Raw genomic sequence first — 19,595 nt, 5'->3', positions numbered from 1 at the left:
CCCACTGTGGAAGGACGTGTGGATCCAGAATTGGCCTCCACAGTCACGTACGGACTCACTGCTAAGACCCTGTTCACGGAAGACAATCGCCAAAAGTAGCAGCATTTGGTTTGTTCAGAAAAGGGAAGGGGAAGCGCCAGAAGCCTTTTTCTGGGTGAATCCCCATCCAAAGGAGACGCCTCATATCGCTGGGGTCACCCATGGGTGCTCTTTCTTCCTGGGGAAGCTGACGGAGGCCCCACGCCTAGGAAGAGTGTGAGAGTGTGTTGGGGGGACCCTGGCTGGGCTTCAGCTGCAGCCCCCGCCCTCGTGACCCACTGCCAGCAGCTTCTCAGCTATTCACTCCAGAGCCCCCCCACCCGCGTCCCATCCCATAATAGTGAGTTCCATTGAAAGGGAACGGCTCCTGGGCGCTTGACAACTGTTGCCATAGGAACCCTCTCTCCCTCTGGCTGCCTTCCCAGGCAGCCCTATTCAGAGCTGGGTCTCTGTGGGTGTTGCTGCTCCATGGGGCTGCGAGGGACCCAGGAGTCCTGGCTCAAACGCCCTCCCTGCAGGGGGCTGCGGGGAGAGGGGGAGCGTTGAGCCTTCGCCCTGCAGTGGAGGGCTTTGTTCCAGGCCCCCCGACGGAGGACGGGGAGTCCTGCTTCTTCCCCCAGGTCCCCTGTCCTGGCTCCCCATGGGCCCCCTCTCCGGGGATGGGGGTCTTTGGGCTCCGGCCTGCGCCCTCCTCTCCTACGGGGCTTGTGGGGAGGGGGCAGTGTGTGTGCCCTTCGCTCCCCTCCCTCTTCATCCTCCCTTCCCCCCTTTCCTGCTCGAGGTTTAAAAAAAGATTTTTGTCTCCCTGAGAAGTTGGCTTAAAAGGTTTCCATGGAAACTCCAAGAAGAGATGAAGGGGAGAGGCAGCCGGAGACAGGCGGAATCCGGGGACATGCCCCCCCAACACACACGCGCACACGCGACGCCCCCTCTCGGCCGCGGGCCTCCAGCGCCCCCTGCTGGCCCGCTGCCAAACTCCAGCGGCGCCCGCGCGACCCCGCCCCCCCCGCGCTGACCCCGAGTGACCCTGCTCGGGCCGAGGGGCCCCGGGCGCAGCGGGGAGGGACGGGGGGGGGGAGACGCGCAGAGTCCAGGCTTGGGGGGTTCTGCTCCGGGGCGCCCCGCTTTCGTGTCCCCAAGGAAGAGAGCAGGGGGGGGGCTGCAGACGGGGCCTTTTCCATGGGGGAGTTTTGGCTTCCCCGCCTCGCGCTCTCGCGGCCGGGCTCGGGAGTGGCGGGCGCGCCGCGGCCCCCGCTGGCCGGGGTCCCGGGCCCCTCCGCCGCCGCCGCCGCCCGCCCGCCCGCCCTGCCCGTGCCCGTCCCTTCCCGGCTCTCCCGCGAGCGGCTGCTGACAGGCGAGCCCGTCTCCTAGCAACGGCTCGGCATGCTGCGGGGAGCGAGCGAGCGAGCGGGCGGGCGAGGCGGCGGCGGGCACCGAGCGGGCGACGAGCAGGCAGGCGCAGGAGCGGGCCAGCTGCGCCGCCGCCGCCGGGCCGGCGGGTGCCAGGGGGACCTCGGCCCGGCGGGCTGGCTGGCTGGGGGCGCTGGTCCGGCCGCATGGCCAGCTAGGCTGGGGCCCGGCGGCCCCCCGATGGGCCGCGCCCGGGGGCAGGAGGAGGAGGAGGAGACGGAGCCCTAGCGGCCCGGAGGCCCCTCTGGCGCGCAGGTAAGGGCCGGAGGCTCCGCCGCGGGGGGCGAGGGCGCTGCGCGGGCGGAGGAGGAGGCATCGGGGGGGGGAGCAGCGCGCCCCCGCGTCTCTGCCCCGACGAGCGAGTGGATGAGGGCGGCGGGCAAGCGCGCCCCCGGCGAGGGCATGCGAGGTTGCGCCGGGGCGCTTGGCTGTCGGAGGCCGATCCTACGGAACCTGGCCCCGGCGAGAGGAGATGGGGCTCCGCCTGCGCTGGCTCGCCTCTCCCGCTTCCCGGGAAGGGGGTCGCTGCTTGCCTGCGTCGTGCGTGCGTGACGGGGGAGGGGGACAGGGAGCCCCCCTCCCCCGGCACCCGGGCAGGCTGCCCCCGAAGATGCCATCACTGCGGCCCCCGCTTCAGGAGCGCAGCGCCTCCCTGACCCTTCTGGAGGACCTCGGGAGAGCCCAGGGGCAGAGGTGGCAGCTGGGTCCCTTGCCCAAGGGGCCTCCTCCTAGCCCAGCATAGCCAGCTGAACCCCCAAAGGGAAGCAGCAGCAGCAGCAGCTCCCCCACCTCATTCCTCTCCCCGCCATGCCAATTCCTCCCGGCAGTGGCAGAAGCGGCCCGGCTCCTGGCGTGCCTCAGGGTGGGCCTGAACTGCTCCCAAAGGCTGGAGGTCCCAGCGGCAAGAGCGAGCGCTTCTGAGCATGCCCTCCCAGCCCCATGGCAGCCTGCACAAGACCGGGGTGCAGGTGAGCTGAGGGGCAGCAGCTGAGCATCCACCCCCCCATGGGCAGGTGCCACAAACCTGTCCATCTGGCTCCGCAGAGGCTCACCTGGACGCTGCAGGCTGGCTTTGCCTCCCCCCAGCCCCTGAAGGCAGGCCAGCAAGCCAAGAAGGGGAAGCCCCAGCAGACCAAAGACCCCCCTTGCCGGCCGGGCTCCTGTGGCTTCCTCTCCTTCCTCATGCTGCCTTTTAGCCACTACAAGAGCCACATGGTGGCGGCGGGGGGCTGGCACCCCAGGGCAGGAATGGGCACCCATAGGAGACCTGCAGGTGGGGCCTGGGGGTGGGCTGTGCTTAGAGGGAACCCAGCGATGGTTTTTGAAATGTGTGTGTTGGGGTAGGGGAGGAGATGTTGCCTCAAAAGACCCCCCCACGTGGTTCCTTCTTGGGGCTGGACATGAGGGGGGGCACCAGGCAGAAGAGCTGCTCTGTGGTTCCCTCTCTGGACAGACCAGCCCAGTGGGAAGACGGGGGGGGGGGGGCACTGGCAGCTGGGAAAGGCCTCCTGAGCTGGAGGGACCAGTGGCCTCACTCTGCAGGAGGCAGCTGCTCCCCCCAGTTCTTTCTCAAGCTGCCTTGACCCAGATGTGGGGTGGGTGGAGGGGGGCCTGTGCCCCAGAGCCTGGAGAGGGGGCCTGGGAGCACCGGCCAAGTTGGACGAGTGGCTGGCTGGGGGTGGCAGCAAAGACAGATGGCTCACCCACGGAGGAGGAGGAGGCGCAGATCCCTTGCTCTGTGTGCTTGGGGGAGGGCAGTGGGCACAGCCCCTCCCTTGTTGGGGTTCAGGCAGCAGTCACCTTCTGCTACTGGGGCATCAGTGGGCAGGGGGAGGACCAGAAGTCCCCAGGCCAGGGGGGGAGAGGGAAGTGCTGATGCTGGGAGGAAGGGGCCAGGGATGGCTCCCCCCCCCACTGGGCCTGGTTTGGCAGCTCTTCATCAGCCACAGCCCCCCCTTCTCCCCCCCCCGCTCAACTGCCCCCAGAGCGGGAAGGCTGGCTTGGTTTGGAAAGTCCTCCCTGGGGGTGGGGGGCTTTCTGCCCCATGGACGCTGCCCTTTCCTCTCCCCACCTCCGTCACAAGCTTGGCCTGGCTGAGCCATGGGGCAGAGGGAAGGTGGGGGCAGGTGAGCTGCCCCCTGGGCTCTTCCTGCCCTGTGAACCCCTTGCAGGCAGGGAGAAGCAGCCAGGCATCCCCTTCTCGGCCCAAGAGGCAGCTTAGGAGGAACCCCAAGGGCTGCCCCCAAAAGCCCCGGCCTCTGCTTCTGACCACCTGATCAAGCCCAACCACCTGCCCACCAGGCAATGCAGAGACAGAGGCACTGGTCTTGTGGGAGGCTGGAAGCTCCAGGCGGCTGCCGGGGCTGCGTTCGGGTCCCGCTTGCTCCTGGGGGGCCTCTCTGGGAAGAGCAGGAGGCTGGTCCAGCTGCTTTGGGGCTCTTCCGGGCTGATTGGTGCCTGCTCTCGCTCACTGCGCCCCCCCATTACTCCCAGCCTGCCTGTCAAGCGCCCATCACCCCCACCCCATCCTGTCAGCGTGGCAAGCTGCTTCCGAGCAGATGTGCCTAAATTGGGGAGGGGGGGAGGCTGCAAGATCTGGCTGCTCAGCAGATGTGCCAAAGAGCACCCCCACTTGACTGACGGCTCACATTCCAGCAGCCCTTCTGGGCTGGGTGCTCCTTGCCCCGGCACCCTCTCTGGGCTCCTGTGCCCTGACCCGGTCGGAGGTTTCAAGGCAGGCCTTGCGCTGAGTGACGGCTCCGTGTGAGTGACGGAGGGAGGAGCACCCCTGAGATGCGCTGCCCAGGTCCAGCTGCTGCCGCCCGAAACTGCGGAGGTTGCAGAGCTGGGAAGTTCAGGAAAAGAGCAGCCCAAACAATGGAGGGGATGCAGGGGCTGCTCTGCGAAGGAAGGCGGCTGCCTCCTGTGGGAGAGAGTTCCAGAGGTCAATTGTGGGCTGCATGAAGCGTCCTACGTTCAGCTGTCTGGGATGCTCACAAGTTCTAATGCTTTGAGAGGGAGGAAGACTTCTGCCTCTCCACTCTTTTCATGCGTGTATAAACTCCTGCCGTGGTGCCTCTGACTCGCCTCTTCTCTAAACTAGAAAGTCCCTTTCTTCACTTTGGTGGTCCTTTCCTGAGCCTTTTCCAGCTCCGCAACAGGCGGCCAGAGAGGGACACAGGGCTTCAGATGTGGCCGCCCTTTAGACTTGTAGAATGGCATCAACATTTTAGATTTTGTGGTGATTTATGTGGAAATTGTTTAGCTTGGTTTTCTATTTTTTATGTTTCATTTATTGTTTATGAGTACTTTTGTTACGTTGCAGTTATGTATTTCTTTACGTTATAAGCTGCCTTGAGCATGGTTTCAATTGTGGAAAAGTGACATACATATACAATTATGTATATATGTAGGAATATTGGCAGTTTTATTTTCAGTGACTTTCCCAAAGACCCCTAGTATGGCATTTGCCTTTTTCATGGCCTCCACACAACCTCTTCACCAAGGTCCCTGCTGTGACCCCAAGGTCTCGCTCCTGGGGGGCTGTCACCTCCTGTTCAGGAGTGTGTATGTGAAGTTAATATTCCCCCCCCCCATCACTTTGCTCTGAATTTATCCTGAATTGCCTTTGCCATTTTACCACCCATTCCCTCAGTTTGGAGAGGTCCTTTTGGAGCTCTTTGCAATCTCTTTTTGCTTTAACAACAATTTAGCGTCATCCACAAACTTGGCCACCTCACTGCTGGCTCCTAACTCTTGGTCACTGATGAGCAAGTTAAAAAGCTCAGGTTCTGATCCTTGGGGGACCCCCGTTTCTCTCCATGTGGGAAACATCCTGCAGCTAAACCGATTCCTGGTGCACAAGAGGACCCCTCCTCTTGTTCCTTGACTGCTCAGCTGACTCAGAAGTCTTTGGTGAGGAATTTGGTCCAGAGCTGTTTGAAAGTCCAAGTACCCCGTCAGCCAGATCTCATAGAATCATAGAGTTGGAAGAGACCACAAGGGCCATCGAGTCCAACCCCCTGCCAAGCAGGAAACCCCATCAGAGCACTCCTGACATATGGTTGTCAAGCCTCTGCTTAAAGACCTCCAAAGAAGGAGACTCCACCACACTCCTTGGCAGCAAATTCCACTGTCGAACAGCTCTTAATGTCAGGAAGTTCTTCCTAATGTTTAGGTGGAATCTTCTTTCTTGTAGTTTGGATCCTCTGTCTCTATGGCTGGTTTGTGAGATGGGACCTGCTCTTGCAGAAGCCATGCTGGTGCTGCTTCTGCTTCTGGGCTCTTGCTTAGGTTACCTTTAACGCTGCTTTTCACTCGTTTTTGGCTGAGTGGCCTGTAATATCCCGGAACTGGCGTTCCATTGACTCCTTTCCAGTCCTCGGGTACAGAGGGACAAGTCCTCCCTTGCTGAGGGGAGCTGTGTTGCCCTCAAGTCCTGCTGGCGTCTGGGCCCCTTCTCTTTGGGGTGCCTAGCTGCCCACAGAGAGAAGAACGGGAGGCTGGGCGAGGCTGGACCTCCCTGGAGTTGTCCGTGTCTGGGGCAGGGACTGGGAAGTGGAGGAGCAAGAGAGGAGAGCAGTGTCACAGGCAGAAAGCCAACCGGTGCAGCATCTCTAGGGCATTGCGAGGGGGGTAATGTTGGCAGCCCCAGGATGGGAAGGGGGAGGGCACTGCCTGCAAGCACCCCCCACCCCATGCCTCTTCTGAGATGGCAGAGTGCAGCATCAGCCCCGACCCCCGGGTCCTGTGGGGGGGGTGTTTGGTGGGTGCTCTCTCAAATGCAGGTGGCAAGTGGCCGGGGGGGGGGCGTAAATAGCCAGGCAGGCCTCTGTGCAGCTTTTGCTGCTATTTCCAGCTCTGACGCCAATTCTTTCTGCTATTTGAGGCTCCTGTGTGTCCCCCCCCAGCCCCTCCTGAGGTGGAGGAGGAGCTGCCTCCGGCGTGCTTCTTCCCTCCCCCCCCAGCTGCTCATTCACAACCACCCAGCGCCACACATGCCAGGCGGTCCCTGGAGGCAGCACACAGGAGCCTCTTTCCGCCCCCCCATGATGCTGCCCCTGTCACCTATGGGGAGAAGAGGAAGCCCCCTTCTTCCAGGGCCAGAGCCGGGCTGGGGGAAGGGGCGCCCCCGCTTCTCTGTCAACCACATGCGGAGGCTGGGACGGTGCCCCCCGTTTCGGCGGAGGGGGGCGCTGTCTGTGTCCTGCTGTCGCCCCCCATCCCTCCAAGAAGACCCTGCAGCCCCACCGGGCCCCCCTCCCCCTGTGGCCTCCACTCTCCTCCACTGGCTCCCAGAGGGCACCCCCCACAGCAACAGGGGGGCACCCCCCGTGATGGCCGCCTCTCCTTTTGCAGAGCACCACGCTGCCCGGTCCCGTCGGAAGAGCGTCCCCGGAGGGAAGCAGTACAGCATCAACATGGACGCCCCACCCGCTCCGCCCTTCCGGCCCTCGGTGAGCAAAGACCCCCACCCCATCCTCTCTCTCGCACCTCTGGGGGTCGTGCAACTGGAGGAGGAATCCTGGAATGGGAGAGTCAGAAGGGGAAGCCTAGGGCCATCTAGTCCAACCCCCCTGCAGGATCCCTGGGGGCCGCCATCCAACTCCCTCTAGCGAAGGGAGGCCACCCAATCACGGAAACGGCAGAATTGCAAGGGGCCCCTGAGGGTCATCGAGTCTGACCCATTGCAATCTGGGAATCCCCATTAAAGAATCCCCGACAGATGGCCAGGGAGGGATGACTGGCCTGGGGGAGGGAGCCCCTCCCTGTGGGACCCTGCCCAGTGGTCCTGGGTGCTGCTCAGACCCAGGGGGGCAGGGCTGGAGCTAGGGCGGGGGGTAGAAAGGGGGGCCGGGACCCGAAGAAGCTGCCTTGCAAGAGCCCACCCCCAGCAAGATATGGGGTCACAGTACAGGAAGGGGGGCAGCGGTGAAGATGCACGGCTGACCAGCTCCCCCCATCCCTCCAAGTGGCTGCCATTGTACTCTAGGGCATGAGGGACCGGGGGGCTGGCTGCTCAGCCCCAGTGGGCCAGTGTGGGGACAGGCCCTTTTCCTCCCCAGGAAAGCAAAGGCGGAGGTGGGGGACATGCTGAGAGGTTTCTGGCTGTGGGGCAGTTGTCAAAGGCAACTCCTCTCTGACTCTGTCTCCCCCCCCCGACCTCTGGGGCCCCCCAGCAGCAGGGATTCCTCAGCCGGCGCCTGAAGAGCTCCATCAAGCGCACCAAGAGCCAGCCCAAGCTGGACCGCACCAGCAGCTTCCGCCAGATGCTGCCCCGCTTCCGCAGCGCCGACCATGACAGGTGAGGGGATGACGACGGCAACGAAGAGGGCCAGGGCTCCTCCCCCCCCCGAGAGGTAGAGGCTGGGCTGCCCCTCCCAGCGAGGGGCAGGTGGGGAGGCAGGTTGGGGTGCCCCATCCCCTGCAGTGGACGCCAGGCCCGTCTCCCTCCCCCCCCAATCCTTGCCACTGGGTTGCCCTCCTCTGCTGCACGCTCTCCACCCCGACCCCCAGATCCCCCTGCTGCTGCCCCCCTCCCTCCCCACGGCGGTGGCTGCGCTTGGCTGCCTCCCTGGGAGGCTCATCCCTGGGTCCCCGCGTGTATTTTTAGCCTCCTCCCAGCCCCCCCCCCGCTCTGACGGCAGCCCCGACACGCTTGGGCTCTCTCTCGCTCTCCCTCCGCTTACGCCGCTTGGCTAAAAATATCCTCCTGGGGGCGGCAGCTCCGAGCAGAAATGCCACTGGGGAAGGGAGGGGGCCTCCCAGCAAGAGGAGCCAGCTCACAGGCCTCCTCTCGCACCTGCTGCCCACAAGGGGAGCCCCAGAGGGGTCCTCTGAGAGGGCTGGGGGGCAGCTCTGTCCTCGGACCGGAGACACGGAGCTGGTGGGGGACCCCTTTGCCCCCCAGCTGCCTCTCTCCCTCCCAGAGGCTTCCCTGGATGAGAGAGAAGGAGCTGTGGGGCAGAGTGGGGGGCCGTCCCCCCATCCCGGGAACCTCCTATTCCTCTCCCCCCCCCGTGTCCGGGGCTGATGCTGCCCGCCTGTCCTCTGACGCTGCTCTCCATCTCTCTCTCTCTCTCTCTCTTTCTCTCCTCCGCCTTGACCCCGTTCCAGGCTGGGACCCCCCTGGCAGCTGCAGAAATGTCCCCCTGGGGGGCAGACGCCAGGTACCCCGCCTGAGGGTGGGCTTTGCCCCAGCCGCCACCGGCACCTCCCTCCTGCCCCCTCACTCCCCCTCCCCACCCCGTAGGAGCAGCCTCGCGTGCGCCCCCTCCCTCAGGCTCCCTGGCACCCCTGGACCCGCCTCCCTCTGCTCCCCCGCACTCCGGACGCGGCCTCCGCACCCCCGCCTGCCCCCCACCCCCTTCCCGCCTGACCTCTCCCTTTGCCCCTCGCAGGGCCCGCCTCATGCAAAGCTTCAAGGAGTCCCACTCCCACGAGTCCCTGCTCAGCCCCAGCAGCGCCGCGGAGGCCCTGGAGCTCAACCTGGACGAGGACTCCATCATCAAGCCCGTCCACAGCAGCATCCTGGGCCAGGAGTTCTGCTTTGAGGTACGTGGGGGGGGAGGGGCGAGAGGAGGGAGGGCGGGTGCCTGGGCACGCGCAGAGCGCAGATGACCCCTGCCCTTCTGCCGCCCCCTCCAGGTCACCACGTCCTCGGGCACCAAGTGCTTCGCCTGCCGGTCGGCCGCTGAGCGGGACAAGTGGATTGAGAACCTGCAGAGGGCCGTCAAGCCCAACAAGGTAGGCCCCCCTTGGCCCGGGGCTGCCCCCGGCGCCTGCCAGCCCTCGCCATTGGCTTGAGAGCCTGCTCCTCTTCCCCGTCCCTGATCCCCCCAAAAGCTCTCAGGTGGGCAGGGAGCCCGTCAGCCCCCACTTCCTCCCGTGAGGTCACTTCCTTTGCACCCGCTTTGCTCTGGGATGGGGGTCCTCCCCTTGCTTTGCCCCACGGCGCAACAAATGATAGGGGGACCCTCCCGCTATTCCCAGAAACTGATATTGAGAGGCAGGCGGGCTCCGGTGTGGCTGTCCGTCATCAGTAGCCTTATTCTCCTCTCTGAATCCATCCTGGCCTTCGCCGCCCCCTGTGGGAGGGAGTTTCACAGTTTAAGTAGGCGCTGCCCAAAGAAGCACTTTGTTTTATCTGTCCTGAATCTCACTTCCTGTGGCTTCGTTGGATGTCCACAAATTCCAGTGTCATGAGGGAGGGAGGGAAGCTTTCTCTCCACTCTCTCCAAAGTCCCCAAAGCTGCCGCCTTTTCTCACGCGACAATAAATCTGCCCCCTCCCCAAAACCGCAGAAACAATAATTCCACACAGCACATCGCAGGCAGGGCAGCAGCGCTTTCCCCTCCGCTTTTGGGGGCTGGCGTGAGGAAGGGCACCTTCAGCCACAGAAGCAGTTCTCTGGAGAGGCAGTTCCACATTCTTGGGGTCGCCACTGAGAAGTCCCCTTCGTGAACCACAAGCAGGCCCCCAACCGTGGCAGGCGTCCTCCTTCTGGCTGATCTTGTTTGGGGCATCCCTGTTTCACTCCCAGATGGAGAGGACCAGCCCAGCCCAGCATCCCGGGCTGTGTGTGTGTGTGTGTGTGTGTGTGTGTGCGTGCCAGCTCCCTAGCAGAGCATGGCAGGGATTGGGTCCGGCGTATGAGAGCGGCATTTGTTCCCTGGGAGGCAACTTGCTTTTCTGCAGACCTTCCTCTTCATCTCTGACTTGTGCAGCCCTTCTGTTGGGACCCGGGTTTCCTGGGGCCATCTGTTTCCACCCTGCTCCATTTGGGCCAGGGGCACAGAGGGCCAGTAGTGGTGAAGGAAGGGCCACCTCCTGCCCCAGAACAGACCAGGCTCCACTAGCTGCCTCCAAACGGTGCTGTCTCAGCCTTGAAATTTAAAAGAGAATGACTGTGGTTCAGAAACAATGATTCGCAGCAGAGAGCTAAAAGCCCAAGATGAGATAACGGAAGCTGCAACTTGTTTTCTCCTGCTCTGGAGGGTTGGATTCGAACCACTGGCTTCAAGTTACAAGAAAGGAGATTCTGACCAAAACATCAGGAAGAACTTTCTGACAGCAAGAGCTATTTGATAGTGGAACGGTCTCCCTCAGGAGGCGGCGGACTCTCCTTCCTTGGAGGTTTCAAAGCAGAGGTTAGATGGCCAACTGTCATGGATGCTGGAGCTGAGATTCCCGTATCTCATGGGGTTGGGCTAGATGACCCTTGAGGTCCCTTCCAACTCTATGATTCTCTGGGAGCCAGAGTCAACTGGGCCGTCTTTCTCTTAAGTTTCATACATCTCTCTCTGGTTTTGCCTTTGCCCTGCTGCTTTCCCCAAAAAACTTACTCTTTAGGGCTAAATCAGACTAGGCAACAAACCACGGAAAACGTGGTTGCTGTTTGTTCCATTTCATGGGGGAAAGTGGCTGGGCAAGCAGAGGTGTGGGTGAGGCCTCCCTGTCTCGCTCTCTCTCTCTCTCTCTCCTGCCTTGAACTGTGCCACTTATAGCAGCAGCGCCTGTCACTTCTTGGTTAGCCTGGTAAGCTGAAGTGGCAGCTTTTTCCAGGTCAGGCCACTTTGCAACGAGGAGCCGCTCCTCCTTCTCCTCCTCCTCCTCTCTTGGGGTTGGAAAAGGGTCTTTTTTTCTGGCTTTCCTCCCCATTTGCAGTTCTGTGTCCAGGCTGCAGGTATCTTGGCTGGCAGGAGAGGGATGATGTTGTTGTTGTGAACTGGGTTGCTCTGCCAGCCGCAGGTTCCTCTGGGACGCCAAAGCGAGCAAAGGGCTCTCCTTCCTTGGAGGTTTACAAGCAGAGGCCGAGCGATGCTTTAGTTGTGATTCCTGCATTGCAGGGGGTTGGACTAGATGACCCTGGGGTCCCTTCCGACTCTACGATTCTGTGCTTCTGGGAAAGGGTTTTTTCACTTCCGGTGCCGATGTCAGCTGTTGGCCTCTTCTCAGGAAGTGTCCCACCATGAAAGGTTCCCCTTCTTGTCTTTTCCTTATTTATATTCATTAGATTTATATCCTGCCCCTCATCACAAGATCTCAGGGCACTTGCAGGGTACGACGTTGGCCGTGAGCCAGGGCTCTGGCCGGCTGCCTCACGGCATTTGCTTAGGCCTTGGTGACTGAAGTCTGAGGATTTCTTTTGGTTGAGTCCCATCAGGGGAAACGGCAGGGGACAGATAGATAGATAGATAGATAACATGAATACATCCACAGAGCTCCTTTTTACCCCAAGGCCTCTCAGTTCACCCAACCTGGAAGCATGGCAGAGCCAACTGGGCCATCAGCACCATGTGAGATTCTCTGGGTGCGATTCAGCTGCTCAGATCTCATGAAGCACCTTATCAGATATTGGAAGAAGACTGCAGAGCAGGAGCTGTTTATCTATCTGTGGAACTCCCTCTCACAGTGATGGCCACCAACTTGGATGGATTTCAGAAGTTGTTGGCGTCCATCTGTCTTGGGAGGCAATGGAGGAGTGCACCTGGGGGGAGTCAAACTCGAACTGTTGGAAGGTTACAGCACCTGCTGGGGCTGGAGCGGATGAAGGCATCCCTTACGCTGCTGCGGATGCACCACGGCGTTTTCTCTCTCTGTACTCCTCCTTCCTCTGGTCACCGCTGTCAATGCACAACCTGCCTGCCTGTCTCCAGGCACGGCGGGGTTGATGTTGCACGGCGGGGTCATGTCACATTTGCAGAGAACTTTGTAAACAGCTCCCCATAGAGCCTGTCTGGGGGATCCTGCCATCCTCCATTCTGTGGACGTGAGCAAGCCGGCTTGAAAGAGGATCAGACAAATTCACAGAGAAGGCTATTAAATGGCTACTAGCCACGAAGGCGATGCTCTCTGCCTCGCCAGCCAGAGGCAGCCGTGCTTCCAAATACCAGTTGCTGGAAACCGCGGGAGAGGAGAAGGCTCTTGCTTTTGGATTCTGCTTGCTAACTTTGCACAGTTCATCCACACCTGGCCTGATCCAGAGGGAGTTATGCTTTTAAGGTCCCAAGGCAGATTACAGCAATCAAAACGCACACAATGTTAGGAGCAGTTTAAAGCAACTTACAATCACAGAAATAAGGTGGGTCCTAAAAGCATAACACCTCCAGCATCCTCTGGAAGCTGTGCAGTGAGGGGGTGCCCTCGGGGGGGATGGATTTCCACAGCTGAGAGGTCACCACCAAGAAGGCCCTCTTCTGGGCTGCCCTCCCCCAAGCCTCTGAGGGCAGAGGAAAACCAAGAGGGAGGCCCCCTTCTGCCAAAGGGGTCTCAAGGGAAGGAGGAAGGCGCCTTTTTGAGATTTGGAGCTTGAGCCATTTCAGGCATGGAGTGCTAATGTGAACACCATGAATTAGGCTCACAAATCAGCCAGCCCCCAACCCTCCTGCTTCTGCTGTGGGGCCTTAGGCCGGGGCCAGGACTGGGTTGGATCTCATCCTTATCTTTGATCCAAATCTTCCCCTTCTATTTCGTCTGTGAGGCATCTGACAAAAAGTACATACATGGATGTGGGGTAAAAGGGTGACTGCAGTACACTGTAAGCAAGTGTAAAGTAAACTTTGGAGCAAAAAATAATAATCTTAATTTCAAGTACAAGCTCCTGGGGTCTGAATGGGAGGTGATGGCCCAGGAGTGAACCCTTGGGGTCACAGAGACCTTGGTGAAGAGGCGGCGTGGGGACCGTGGAAAAGACAAATCCCGTGCTAGAGATCCTCAGGAAAGTGGCTGAAAATAAAACTGCCCAAATTCACGCTTACATATAGAATCTTAGTTGTATGCCACCTTTCCATAATTGAAACCATGCTCAAGGCAGCTTACAGCATAGAAAAAAACACATAATTGCAACGTAACAAAAATAGTCATAAACATCAAGAAATACACAACCAAAGGGAACAATTTCCACATAGATCATAACAACATCCAAACTAAAGATGCCAGCAAGACCCCTCTAACTGATACCTCAGCCCCAAAGCCTCTTCAGCAGCCTCTGCATTTGTAGCGAGTCATTCAGGGCCCTCCCAGGCCAGGGAGGTGAAGGCCTGCAAGGTCTTCCAGGACTCCCGGCCCAGAAAACGAAGCTCATAGAGTCATAGAATGGTAGCGTTGGAAGAGCTGTCTAGTTCCACTGCTGGCAACATGTAAGTATCTGTGAAAGGGTTTGCATGCCCAATACTCCCCCTGCCAGGCACTCCTTTCTTGGTGGGGGAGAGTGCTGGAGCAGAAGGCAACAGGCCCCCATCCTGAACCACGCGGGGCAGTCATGGTAGGATTCCACACCTGTCCAACTTCTGGAGAAATTGGGGCTTCTCTCTGCGTAAACGTGACCACCTGACCTGGTCCTCACAACCAGAATGTGGTGGATTTTGGTAAGCAGGTTTTGTGGTTGCACCTCTTCGAAAAGCACCCCAGTTCTGTCGTGTTGGTTGGTGCTTTCAGCTCTCTGACAGGGTTTCCCTTTCCTGAGCATAGCTTTTGTCCCACCTTGGGAGTTTTATTTGTCCCAAGAAATCTGTTCTGCACTCCTCAAAAGCGCCTTTCTCCTTGTTTCTCTTGAGCCCAGAGTCCCGGTGTTTTGTCAGGGTCTCCCATTCACGTACCGTAGATTAGGCTGTCATCCATGGAGACAGGGACTCCTTTCATGTCCCCAAGGAGTTCAGTCATCTTCCTTTGAAAAGCCTGGGGAGCACGCGTGATTCCAAACGGAAAGTGCCCAACAGAACCTCCCGCCAGGCGTGACGAGAGCCGTCAGCTTAGGGCTTGCCTCGGGTGTTTGCCAGAAGCTGCTTGGAGGAAACGCTTTGGCTCCAGCCGCTGTTGGGAGCAGGCCCTCTGGCATTGGGGTGGCACATTCTTCCCCGACAACGGCTTTGCTAGACTTTTAAGGGTCTGACAGATGCACACACCCCCCCCCGTTGGTGCTGTTACACACCAGGCAAGAGGTTTGGAGGTCTCCTTTCCCGCCGCATTCCCACCTTGTGGAGCCAGGGATTCTGTGGGGTGCTTGTGCCCTCCGGAGTTTGGCACCTGGTCATAAAACAAGATCCCCAACATCACCTGAGACCTGCTGGTATAGGGTGGTATTTAAATTCAATAAATCATCATCGTCGTCTATCATACCTGTGTCTTCCTGTTTCTGTCACAGAACGTAGGATTGGAGAAAGCTGCCTTATTCTGAGTCTGAGCATTGGTTCCTTTGATGCACTAGGGACTTGGCCTTTCAGAAAGGGAGCCTGTCTCCTATATCCTCCAGGAAGGCAACCAGCGTGCACTTGCTGCAGGTGTAGTTTTGCACCTTCTCAGGCAGGAAGCCAAACATAGCCCAGGTGTGGCAGGTCACTGCAGCAGGTCCCTCGCCCTCCCCGTCTCTTGGTCCTCTGCACACCGTGAGGCAGCACTCTGGGTCTTCCCCTCAAAACACCCTCAGAAACGCCCCCATTTACAAGTTTTGATCACAAGGTCTCAGAAGCTGCAATATCAGCTAAGCAGAATTGCTGCTGGCTGCTAGCTCCTTCCACAAGTCTCCCCCAGCTCTTTATTCTCTTCATTTGGACAAGACTTCCATTTTTTGGAGGAATCCTTCTTGCCTCCAATAGCTTCTTTGTCTCTGCTCTTTAACGGTGCTGGTGTCCTCTTGGCCCTCAGCTCAGGAACGTGCACCTGATCTGTGGCACCCCAACATTCTGATCTGACCCCCTTAACGTTGCCTTTCAGCTTTCTTTTTTCTCAATCCCCTCTTTTTGGGGACTTTATTTATTTCAAAGTCAAATGTGGTGAACATTGGATTTTCTGGTCCATTGTCCATTTAGAGCGCTGTGTTCACCATTCCCAGGGAGTTCAGGAACACTTAGATACTGTACCAGGTCCTGGGCATCACTAGGGGGGATGTCCCAAGTCGCTTGCCTAGACAAAAAGGCCCCGTCCCTCAGAAGGGAGTCAGTTCCAGCTGCTTGGAGGTTTCTGGTTGCTCCTGTTTGATCCTTTTGGAGACGAGGCTACTAAAACCACACATAGTGTTGCAAGTGCAGTTAGCCCATTAGACAGAGATCACCCCTCTCCTTGTTGGAGAGAGAGGCTTGGAAGAGACTCTTCCTCTCCCCTCGCAGACTTGACACAATTGTTCCAAGGACATTAAAACTTTGTTAGACTCGTATCTGCCACCATCCGCTTTTAAATAAGCATTCCCCACAAAACAAACTTAGGCTAGAATAAATCATGGGCAATTAGCTTTGCAAATAAATTAAGATTTTTAACCACCGAGTTTCAGAAGTTGCAGCAAGCAAGTCTCCTACTATTGGCAGTACAGTAAAGAAGAAAATCTTTCCAAATGACCTAAAAAAACCTTGTTTTCCTTAGAAATAGGATCATGCAATCTTTGGGTTAGCAAAGTTGCAGGCTGTGAAAATCTCATTTTAGAGAGATTTTCCATTCACATGGTTTTTCTTGCAACTGGGAACAATTCCACATGGCTCCTTTCTTCGAGGAAGGTGGTGGGTATGGAAAGGAAAACCTGCTGGAAGCCTGCGAACTCCGTCCACACTGGCAGCAGAGCTCAAGGCTTATCCCTTTCATGCATTCAGGTCTGAGTCAGGAACAGTGTATTACCGCAAGCTTGACGGCTCACGCCAGTGGCCCACTTAGTCCAGCATCCTGTTCTCACAGTGGCCACCCAGACACCCATGATGGAATACCCAGAAGCAGGATCCGAGCACAAGCTTATTAGTTTATTTCAGCGCTGCATCAAGAAGGACTTCCTGTTAACTGTCCTGAATCTTCCGACATTCCGCTTCCTTGGATATCCAGGTTCAACCCCAAGGGAGGCAGGGCTGGGAAAAGAAGACCCCTGGAGAGTCCCTGCCAGTCACTCCCAGGGGCCAGAGACCAGCGGCCTCCCCAAGGGGGATTTATTGCAAGGCCTCTGCCTCCTTCATTATCTGGAGTCTGCGGTGACCCTTTCACCGCTGGCACCCGGGGTCTCTGCCTGCCCTCCCACTTGCCTGACCCCCGCCTTCTCTCCCCCCTGCCCAGGACAACAGCCGCCGTGTGGACAACGTCCTGAAGCTGTGGATCATCGAGGCGCGAGACCTGCCCCCCAAGAAGCGCTACTACTGCGAGCTGTGCCTGGACGACATGCTGTACGCGCGGACCACCAGCAAGGTGCGGACAGACAATGTCTTCTGGGGGGAGCACTTTGAGTTCAACAACCTGCCGGCGGTGCGGACCATCCGGCTGCATCTCTACAAGGACACGGACAAGAAGCGGAAGAAGGACAAGAGCAACTACGTGGGCATGGTCAGCATCCCCATCGCCAGCGTGACGGGGAGACACTTTGCCGAGCAGTGGTACCCGCTCAGCCAGCCCAGCGCCAGCAAGAGCAAGTCCGGCTGCTGCCCGGCCATCCGCGTCAAGAGCCGCTTCCAGACCATGAGCATCCTCCCCATGGAGCTCTACAAGGAGTTCGCCGAGTACGTCACCAACAACTACCGCATGCTCTGCGCCGTCCTGGAGCCCGTCCTCAGCGTCAAGAGCAAGGAGGAGGTGGCCTGCGCCCTGGTCCACATCCTCCAGAGCACCGGGAAGGCCAAGGTACCCCCGGGGGGATCGGGGAGGGAGGGGTCGGTGGGCGGGCCTCGGGCAGGGAGGGGGGATTCCGTGGGCAGAGAGCCGCCTGGCCACTAGCGCCCCCTCTGCCTCTCTCCCGGCAGGACTTCCTGTCCGACATGGCCATGACGGAGGTGGATCGCTTCATGGACCGGGAGCACCTCATCTTCCGGGAGAACACGCTGGCCACCAAAGCCATAGAGGAGTATCTCAAGCTGATTGGACAAAAATACCTCAAAGATGCGATTGGTGAGCAGGGGGCGGGTGGGCTGGGGGGAGAGGGGAGGGGAGGGAGGAAGCGTCCTTCCATCCAGGCTGTAAGTCACCCTGGAGCAGGGTCTGAGTGTAGCGGGGGTTCTCCTGAGGAGGGCAGGCCTGAGCTGTGGAGGAGGAGGAGGAGGGGGCCTCCAACTGGGGCATGTGTCCATGGAGGTGCTGCTGACCCCCAGCCCCAGGCTCCGGACTGCTCCACCTGCCCCGTCTCCCCACAGGCGAGTTCATCCGGGCCTTGTATGAGTCGGAGGAGAACTGTGAGGTGGACCCCATGAAGTGCTCGGCCTCCACCTTGGCAGACCACCAAGCCAACCTGCGCATGTGCTGCGAGCTGGCCCTCTGCAAGGTCGTCAACTCTCATTGGTCAGTGCCGGGAGCGGGCAGGGCTGGTGGGTGGGCGGTTTGGCGGGGGGAAGCGGGGATTGTGGGGCCAGGGACTGGCAGTCCACGGGGGGAGGGTGGTGGTCCTGCCCGGCCGCCCGCTCACCCCTCTCCCTGCCCCCCAGCGTGTTCCCACGGGAGCTGAAGGAGGTCTTTGCCTCATGGAGGCTGCGCTGCGCCGAGCGGGGCAGAGAGGACATTGCCGACCGCCTGATCAGCGCCTCCCTCTTCCTGCGCTTCCTGTGCCCGGCCGTCATGTCCCCCAGCCTCTTTGGGCTCATGCAGGAGTACCCGGACGAGCAGACCTCCCGCACCCTCACCCTCATCGCCAAGGTCATCCAGAACCTGGCCAACTTCTCCACGTGAGTCGCGGGGAGGCGGGGAGGGACAAGCGGTGACCCGTGCAGTAGGCTCAGCAGGGCAAAGGCGTGGAAAGGGTTGGGGCCGCCCGCCCAGCCCTCGCCAGCCCAGCTCTGCCTCTGAGAGCCAGGGCTCTTGGGGCTGCTTCCAGCACACTTCAGCTGAGATGGGCACAGGCAGGGCTAGTCTAGCTGATTTATTTATTTTGTGAAAATTTTGCACCACTAGATTGTGAAAAGAACCTCAGAACAGCTTATGAATCAAAGTTAAAAACAGCTATCTAAAACATTGAAGAAAAAAGGAAGCCACAAAGAGATGAAAGCAAGTGCCGCACAGCTGGGTAGGCTGGTCCGAAGAAAAATGTTTTTAGCAGGTGCTGAAAAGAGGACAGTGAAATTGTCTTGCCTGAGTCAATAGGCAGGGAGTTCCAAAGTGTGGGTGCTGAGCATCCGTGGGGCCAGGCCCCCTCGCAGGTGCCCCCAACAGGCTCCTCCTCCTGCTGGGCCTTCCCACATGCACCATTTGAGGCGCTTCTCCCTGTGCCCCAGCTGAGGGAGGTGTGGAGCGGGTGACACAAGGCCTTTCTGGTGGTGACCCCCACCCCGCCTGCAGAGTGCTCTCAGGTTCTGTTTTGGTCCTTTCTTAGTGGGGTGGGAGCCAGCAGACCTGCCTTCTTAATGAGTTTCTATATGTGGTTCCCAGTTCTTACTCTCTTGTGGTTGGGCCACTTTAGCGAAAAAGGCATCTGACACTTGCTAATAATGCTGAGAACCTCATTATCCTACTGGGGGGCTAAGTTCTGCCTCCCCAATATCACTGTGCCCCCCGAAAAGTTTAGTTCCTGTAAGTGAAGCCCTCCTCCAAAAAAGAGCCATGTAGACACAGATACATGTGAAAATTCACTTAACACAAGGAAATTGTGCCCAAACCTTGCTATATGCATTGCAGATTCAGATATCCAAACATCATTTTTTACTTCCTTGTTTGCCTTTTGCTGGTTGGCTGAGGAGCGGAAAGGTTTCAGAGGGCTTTCCTGGGTTTATTTAGGCTTTGTGGGGCAGAAATTCCATGGCTGGGAACGCATTAGAAATGTTCTCATAGGAACCAATGGAAATTGTGAACTCGCTATGCGAACCTCTGCCAGCCAGCAATTTCCACGTAATGCATTGTGTTTGGTAAAGGGGACCTGCGCACCTCTACTGTTAATGTGTTAAAATAGTGACCCCCCTCCACTTTTCCATCCCCCAAAAGAGGGTGCCCTCAAGGCCAGGTCAGCCATGGGTGAGAGGGGCAAGGAATGCCTTTGACAAAGGTAAATCTTTTTACAATGACAAACTAATAATAATGGGTGACTTCAGTGGAGTGATAGCATTAGAACATGATAAAATAAGCAAATGTGGCCAAGCTAAAGAAGGGAAACTACCAGAGACCTTATTCAAAATGATGTAATCGATGGGCCTAACGGAGATACCCTTCATGGATCACTGCCTTGCCGTGGCGAAGGGGCTTGAATAACTCAGAGAAGCTATGAG

At 58.8% G+C, this 19,595-nt stretch overlaps 1 protein-coding gene across 4 annotated transcripts in view; it reads left to right on the top strand.

Moving 5' to 3' along the window:
* The window catches only part of SYNGAP1 (synaptic Ras GTPase activating protein 1), a 38,031-nt gene extending 19,588 nt beyond the window's left edge, over positions 1 to 18,443 (top strand). The window contains exons 1-10 of one of the 4 annotated variants that reach the window (XM_081024431.1): positions 1,575 to 1,704; positions 6,808 to 6,905; positions 7,632 to 7,753; positions 8,850 to 9,003; positions 9,097 to 9,195; positions 16,477 to 17,034; positions 17,154 to 17,298; positions 17,541 to 17,685; positions 17,829 to 18,065; positions 18,292 to 18,443. In XM_081024431.1, coding sequence (XP_080880557.1) covers positions 6,870 to 6,905; positions 7,632 to 7,753; positions 8,850 to 9,003; positions 9,097 to 9,195; positions 16,477 to 17,034; positions 17,154 to 17,298; positions 17,541 to 17,685; positions 17,829 to 18,065; positions 18,292 to 18,298 — 1,503 coding nt within the window. In that variant the 5' untranslated portion in view covers positions 1,575 to 1,704; positions 6,808 to 6,869 and the 3' untranslated portion in view covers positions 18,299 to 18,443. Of the gene's footprint in view, positions 1 to 1,574; positions 1,705 to 6,807; positions 6,906 to 7,628; positions 7,754 to 8,849; positions 9,004 to 9,096; positions 9,196 to 16,476; positions 17,035 to 17,153; positions 17,299 to 17,540; positions 17,686 to 17,828; positions 18,066 to 18,291 lie in introns of those variants that run through there. The other 3 variants (XM_081024430.1, XM_081024428.1, XM_081024429.1) reach the window with 3 other exon arrangements.
* The last annotated feature ends 1,152 nt before the right edge of the window (positions 18,444 to 19,595 follow it).

The sequence above is a fragment of the Podarcis pityusensis genome (assembly GCF_964106645.2).
Source record: "Podarcis pityusensis genome assembly, contig: HAP1_SCAFFOLD_105, whole genome shotgun sequence".
Taxonomy (NCBI): domain Eukaryota; kingdom Metazoa; phylum Chordata; class Lepidosauria; order Squamata; family Lacertidae; genus Podarcis; species Podarcis pityusensis.
The sequence above is the reverse complement of the archived record's forward strand: the minus strand, read 5'-3'. Positions and strand labels throughout refer to the sequence as shown.